General features: G+C 37.6%; 1 protein-coding gene across 1 annotated transcript; it reads left to right on the forward strand.

The window, feature by feature from the left end:
* Positions 1-810: 810 nt before the first annotated feature.
* On the forward strand, positions 811-4,690 carry LOC135712090 (uncharacterized). Its single transcript, XM_065235067.1, has 3 exons — positions 811-1,336; positions 1,779-2,086; positions 4,211-4,690. Exons 1-3 carry the CDS (start codon positions 811-813, stop codon positions 4,688-4,690), a joined length of 1,314 nt encoding a protein of 437 aa, XP_065091139.1.
* Positions 4,691-8,194: the final 3,504 nt, after the last annotated feature.

Here is an 8,194-nt window from a genome sequence, read left to right on the forward strand (position 1 = left end):
TAGTTGCTTTTCCCTCGTTCTGATATCTGGGAAAATCCGGAAGCTTCAACGAAAAATTTTCTGAAAATTAACGACTATATTTTATTTTTATTTTTCTGTTTCGTTCATAAACTAATAAACCATAAACTCTACCTGTGGACAAAGTTCAATAAATTAAAATTATTTTAAATAAATACATGCTCTAAAGAAAATAGACAGTTATTACATAAACATATTTTCCATCTTTCAATGAAATGGTTGCAAATTGTAAAGAACATTTATGTGATTGCAAATAAATAAAAATCTCAGCTTCTAACGAAATTAATCATATTATTTTAAAGAAAATGATATTAACCCTAACACAGCCACAGTTTTCAATGATATTTCGATGAGAATTGGCGTTTACACGCTATAATAAAAAAACTTAAAATATTCCAAATTGTAAAATTTTATTAAAATAATGATTACCCTAATAAAATTGTTATAGTTATTTTGCTTAACGACGTGTTCCGGGTATCATCAAAACCATTTATGGAATAGTTCTATCATATGGGTTAACATATGTTTATGGTATTTTTTATGAAGGTACTCATTACAAACAATTAATTTACAATCTATACTACAAAACATAATGTTTAATGATTTAATAATTTCGAAAAATATTTTTGTAGCAAATGAGTGCCAGCAAACTTTGATTAATCTTTATAATTGTTTGCTTAGTCTCGCTGGAGTTATGAATCAAACTAGATGCAGACTTATAAGAAATTCAACTGTAACGTAACTGCAAAAAGTTAAGGATTCATCTTTTAAACTGTTCTCTTTTCAACAGCAATGCTTGAATTGAACGAGCGACAGACTGCCAAGTTCATTAAACAAAAAATAGAAGAAGTTCTGAGAGAATTCAACATCGCGCTCGATCAGGTTTTAAGGGTGACGTGCGATAACGGTGCGAACATGCTAGCGGCCGTCAGAGAACTTGACAAGTACGTACAAGTCATAAGTGCTGAAAAACTGATGTTAGACGATGAGGATGATAATTACGAAGATAATGATGAGCTGTTAAATGATATAATCAATGAGTTGTCAACTAAAGTCAGCCTTGTACGATGCGCCGTGCATACTTTGCAATTGGCAGTGACGGACGTCGTCAATCACACTGATAACCGTATCCGCAGAATAACCACCGTGGCCAAAAATTGCCGGAAAACAGCCTATAAACCTTCTTTCGATCTGAAAAATATTCCTCTCCCACCATTGTTTTCCAAAACAAGATGGGGAGGAATTTACGAAATGATTTTAAAGTTTCACGATAACGAGGAGTTTTACAGAGATCTAGGGAAGCAGTTTAAGGAGCTAGGTAAGTTAACTGGTTTGACATATAGTCAAAATTATTTCACATATTTTCATAATTTAGGTTAGCGACTGAAAGTCAATTTTTATTTGTTATATGCGACAGTTAGAAGATACTGAGAGGTTAGCACATATCATCGGCAAGAGACGTGCGTGTGAGAAAATTTGCGAAAAAAAAATCTAAGGGCACCGGTGGGATTCGAACCCACAATTCCCATTCAGTACACGGGTGCATTGCCAATTATACAACGGTGGACCTATGGTCTACGGATGTATTTGGCTAATGACATATGAGTTTCGAATCCGTTTCCCTCCCTTAGTCTTTTTGCGCAAGCGTTCTCAATACACAACAATCGTCTATTACCGACGATATGTGCTTGTACCGCAACCACTCAGTATCGGTCGATGTGAACAAACATATTTTTATAATATTTTATATTCTACTCAAGATCTGTCGGAGCATTGGGATTACATTCATGATTATAAAAACGCGTTGCAACCAGTTTATGTTTCCACAAAAGAGATGCAGGCAAAACACATGTCTGTGGGAGATTTCTACATCAACTGGCTTCGTTGCATGATGGAAGTTAAGCAGCAGCCTATGAATGAATTGGCCAAATCTCTAGCAACATCGTTGCAAACAAGACTACAGCAACTTCAACAAAATTTGCCCTTTAAAGCTGCTTTGTTAGTCGATCCCAGGTTTAATTATATCTCATCATCTGTTCTAACTTCGGAGGAGAAGGAGGAAACAAGTGTAAGTTTATTTATTTTTTATTTTTGCCGCTTGAGTACCAAGGGTGTATTGCACGAACAAAATAAATGGAAAAAAAATTTCTTTTGTGTGTTAGTGAAATTAAAGTTGCACATGGGTTATTCCAGCTCAAGTAGGTACACCACCTGTGATCGATGCCACCGATTTGAGCCAAACTTGGCCAAAACACTTATTTTGGCATTCTGAACAAACGCCTTTTTTGATTTTATTCTAAAGTGCCTAGATCCTTCTGGGCTACAACCCTGGATTTTCGAGATTTGTAAAAATTTCATCTATCAGAAGAGATCACTCCACAACCAAATAAGCTATTCGTGATATTAGAACCTCAATTGGAAGGTTTTTCAATGAAGACTCTTATAGGTGTACCCACGTTTTGTTTTTGTTATAGTAACTACAGTAAACAGGCTGATTACCAGCAGGTATCCAAATTGTCAAAAAAATAGCCTACAAGCAATTAATCGAGAGCTACCTTATGGGAATCCTGCCTAGAACATGTGTAAAGTAACATAAAAATATGATTGTGCCATCGGCGCGTGAAGGAATTAAAAAAATTAAATCACATTTATTTTCCACCAGAAAACCTCAAAACTACCTGTCACTCATCTGGTAATATCTCAAGAAGTATTTGTACAAATCAATAGCTCTTGGAAACACATCAAGTAGAAGAGTTTTTCAAAGTGTAGTAAAAATTTGAGCCCAAAATATTAAGAAATAAAAAATCCCGCCCATGGTGAAAATAGACCATTTTTTTACAATTTGGATACCTGCCGGTAATCAGCCTGTTTGCTGTAGTTACTAAAACAAATACAAAACGTGGGTACATCTATAACAATCTACATTAAAAAACCTTCAAATTAACGTTCTAAGATCACGAATAGCTTATTTGGTTGTGGAGTAATCTCTTCTGAAAGATGATTTTTTTTAAATCTCGAAAATCCAGGGTTGTAGCCCAGAAGGATCTAGGCACATTAGAGCAAAATCAAAAAAGGCGTTTGTTCAGAATGCCAAAATAAGCGTTTTGGCCAAGCTTGGCTCAAATCGGTGACATCGACCACAACTTTTTTTAAATTCTGTACCCACTTGAGCTGGAATAACCCACATGCTTATATCGTAAAATACATGTTCTTTTATCGGAATAATGAAACCAAAATATGTTATGATCACATGTTGTACTTGTAATTTAAAAGAAAAGGTGGTAAAAAGTATGTGTCGGAGTCGCAGGGGTATCTACCATTTTTAGCGTTATGTTATGGTTGGGGGTACGATTGCCATACAGCAATTCCATAGAAAAAAGTTATAGTGAGTCTCAGAATTTCGTGAAAATTGGTATAGTTCTTCCTTATCAACAAATGTTAGACTCATATTGTTTTATGCCGCCATTAGGGTGACCATTTACTTGTTAGGGTGGTCCGAAAAATCTATTTTTTTTTTTAAATACCCTTTTTCAAAAATTCATAACTTCTGAACCTCTTGACTGATTCAAATGAAAGAAGTTTTAAATTAAATTTTGAGAAAAGTTATGAAACACTCAGAGATATTTGATTTTGTATGAAAAAAATACGTTACAAATGCTTTTTCTTGATATTCACTGCGAGGGTCTTCAGCAACTTCTTATTTTAGTATTTTTAATTGAAAGATCATTTAATTTTACAAAACATTAAAAAAAATTAGATATGTCGGAGAAGTCGTTTTGGAGATACAATTTTTTTTTAAATAAAAAATATAATAATATATACACCACACGTCATGGAAACGATGAAGGCGCAAGGTAGTTCACAATTTCGCATAGAGTTGGTATGATATCCCGAATTTGTGGTTAGGCACTTCTTATGGTTATTAATTATGCGGGATATGAATGTTATCATCTATTTATGGCAGGGAGGTTGCAAGTTGAACACATAACCAAACCTGAATTACCAACCATTACTGTTCCAAATATTTCAACAATATTTTGTTTAAATACGTAATGCTTCCTTGGTCCTCAATTGTAGAGATGAACTAGCCTAAGGCTAAAAATCTCTTAAATAAAGAATTAAAAAAAAAAAACCTTGGTCCTCAAAAGATCAAGTTGTATTTTGGACATTAAATTTTTACCCTTTTTCATAGAAATTCATCATTGCCACATCAGAAAGGATTAAGTCATTGATACCTACCAAATCACCGCAAACAAGTACGACTACTGAGCAAAATACTTCAAGTTCTTATTTGGATGACTTCATGACGCGCTTTTTCGGAGGATCTCCACCATCAACATCGCAGACCAGTTCAGGAAACTCATTTGTAAAGCAAGTGAATGCTTTAGATTTGGAAACGCATCAGAACTATAAGTACGATACATGGAAGCACTGGACAGACCGTAAAGATTCACACCCTGAACTTTCAGAAGTAGCTTTCACCATTATGACAGTGCCAGCAACGCAGGTGTCTGTTGAGCGAGCGTTTAGTGCCTTGGCATTAGTATTATCACCGGCTCGAACAAAATTATCCGCTCAAAATCTCGCAAACATTCTGTTGGTTAAATTGAATGAAGAATTGGTTCACGAAATCGTTCCTAATATGTATGACTGGAAGGAGTTAAGTAAATAAGTAAATCCAGTACTAATGAAACTAATTTAAGCTTTGCTCCAAATCGAACTACGATCAAAATAAGTGATTTTGAAATAAAACTGTTCTTAAGTTTGAAAGAAAATGTTTTCAAGTGGTAATGGCATAAAATGAATTTTGGGTTGTAATCGAAAATAAATAAATTAATTGATTAATCGTAAATATAGCTGCTTGCACTTCCTAAATCATTTGAAAAAAAAAACAGAAAAATCAATCCTATTACCGAGGGGGACGACTCTATCTACGCTGCAGGAAAAATTGTGTTGTGCTGTGGCTAGCTGCTCGCACGCTGAGTAGATAGAATGAAGATTCCCTGCAAAAGATGATGCGCGATGCAAGTAGATGCAAGAAATGCAAGAAGATTTTTCCTAGATTGATTCGCTAGTGTGAGATTTTTTGAGCATTTAAAATTTAGATTTAGATGTGTGTCCCCACGCCTATTACTAGCTTTGTCCATAAGAGTGAATTGCAGCAAAACTGATACTGGTGTCATACATATATCTATATAAATAAAAATATCTGTAAAAATTAAAAATAAACATTCTGAAATGAGTTGCTGAATCTGTCACCTTCTAGCTCCCGGACTAAAGCTGTCTACAATAACCATAAATGTGACACACTGCCGGCCAGTGGGGGTTAGAGGGAAAAACACACCACACACACACACACACACACACACACACACACACACACACGCACACACACACACACACACACACACACACACACACACACACACACTCACACACACACACTCACACACACACACACACACACACACACACACACACACACACACGCACACACACACACACACACACACACACACCACGCACACACACACACACACAAACACACACACACACACACACACACACACACACACACACACACACACACACACACACACACACACACACACACACACACACACACACACACACACACACACACACACACACACACACACACACACACACACACACACACACACACACACACACACATACACACACAACACACACACACACACACACAAACACACACACACACACACACACACACACACACACACACACACACACACACACACACACACACACACACACACACACACACACACACAAAACACACACACACACACACACACACACACACACACACACACACACACACACGCACACACACATATACATATGCACTGACATCAGGTGTGATACTGGTTTTGCTGCAATTCACTCTTATATATATTTATATATATACTAGCTGAGTGTGCCCGGCCTTGCTCGGGATTCAATATTAGCTTGAGTTATGCGCCGGTTAAAAAAACATGCTATATTGTACGTAGACCCCCCCCCCCCCTTATCTAAGGGGCTACCCCCTATGACCATCTCCTTATACCTCCACATGCCAAATTTGATTCCATTTGCTTGATCAGTTAGTTATGATGAGTTATGCAGAAATTTCTGTTTAATTTGTATGGGAGCCCCCCCCCCCCCCTTACAGAGGGGGGAGGGGTCTCGAACCATCATAAGAACCTTTTCCGGCCCCAAAAACCCCTGCATACAAATTTTCATGCCGATCGGTTCAGTAGTTTCCGAGTCTATAAGGGTCAGACAGACAACAGACACAAATTCATTTATAGGGGAAATGGCTCTAATGTTGGCCTATGGATCTAACATTGGGCCCATCGCTAAAAATCTGCTATTCATCAATTTTATCTAGAAGAACGCGTCATTTGGACGGTACTAATGGATATTTTTAGTCACTATTGAAAATTTAGTCGATTGTTGAATTTATGTATGGGCCCAAATTAGGGGCATGTAGGCCGACATATATATATATATATATATATATATAGGGCAAATGTCGGCTTCGGCACCCATTGACTGTTTTCGGCAACCAAAATGTGAACGTTGATTTCACTGTATTTTCCCATCAACACACTTAGCTGAATGTATTCACACGATTCCTTAGTCTTTCAGCTTCAATCTGATTTCAGATTTACGACTTAGCAATCCCATTATGTCAGTTTTTTTCTTTAATTGAAACATGTTCACTACAAAATGCAGCTGATTTCGAGTTGCCGATAATAGAACAGCTGGTTAACACGCAGTTCAAATGGAAAGGCTGCCGAAGAAAAAGAGGCTGCCGACTATAGTCACACTCACCTGAGAAGTTTGGAGCGTTGTAAAAACGTTTTCAAACAGTTTTGGACAATTCTGTCAATTGGAATGGATAGAGACGCAAGCAGCAGATAATTGTAAACAAAGAAATACGTCATACGTGTGCGTGACGATGAGAAAATACTAATAGAAGCGCGGACGCTGCTTAGATTGACGAGAATACGTAAATTCCCCTATATATATATATATATATAGGGGAATTTACGTATTCTCGTCAATCTAAGCAGCGTCCGCACTTCTATTAGCATTTTGTCAGCGTTACGCACATATATCACGTGTCTGTTTGTTAACATTCATCTGCTGCTTGCTTCTCTATCCATTCCAATCGACAGAATTTTTCAAACCGGTTTGAAAGCGATTTTACAACGCTCCAAACTTCTCAGGTGAGTGTGACTATTGTCGGCAGCCTCTTTTTCTTCGGCAACCTTCCCATTAGAACTGCGTGTTAACCAGCTGTTCTATTATCGGCAACTCGAAATCAGCCCCATTTTGTAGTGCGTATACTTCATTTGAAGAAAAATCTGGCATAATAGGATTGCTCGGTCGTACAAATATAATCAGATTGAAGCTGAAAGACTAAAGAATCGTTTGAATACATTCAGGGAAGTGTGTTGATGGGAAAACATAGTGAAATTATCGTTTAAATTTTGGTTGCCGAAAACAGTCAATGGGTGCCGAAGCCAACATTTACCCTATATATAGATTTTTAATTTATAAATGTACTACGACGCGGCACAAAAAAAAACAGCGGAATGTGTGATAGTTCCACTACTGGCCAAATTCTTGATCTCACATGCAGGCTTAAATATTCACGTCGTAAATTTCATTACCAACAGACGCGAAATACACTCGCCTTAACCCGGGCGCCTATTCTATGATACCACAACATATCAGAACATCATGTTGATCTTGTGTGGCGTAAGGTGAACGTCGGCATGTCATTTTGACATTCTAGCAGATGCCACACCGCCGCCACAACAGCGGACACCCTGCCTTTAGCCACGCGCTCACTGATGTGGCGGAGGTGTGGTATCTGCTAGCTGTCATCATGTTGACGTTCGCCACACGTCACACTATTTCGACATGATGTTTTCACAGTTGTGTGATGTACATCGGCGCAACACCAGTGGGCGCCTGGCATTACAGATCTCCAAAATGGAAAGCCAAAAACAGAATAGAATGCGCGTTTCCATCCAAAAAATGTATTTTCCTACCCAGTAGGAATTGGGAAACACGAGTCATTCGTAGTTGTCGCTCGCTAGCACAGCTATAGGCCTAGTCACCTAGCTAATCTCGTGAC

Source organism: Ochlerotatus camptorhynchus, unplaced genomic scaffold (assembly GCF_037179485.1).
Source record: "Ochlerotatus camptorhynchus isolate MF236.1 unplaced genomic scaffold, CSIRO-AGI_Acam_v1.1 ptg000457l, whole genome shotgun sequence".
Taxonomy (NCBI): domain Eukaryota; kingdom Metazoa; phylum Arthropoda; class Insecta; order Diptera; family Culicidae; genus Ochlerotatus; species Ochlerotatus camptorhynchus.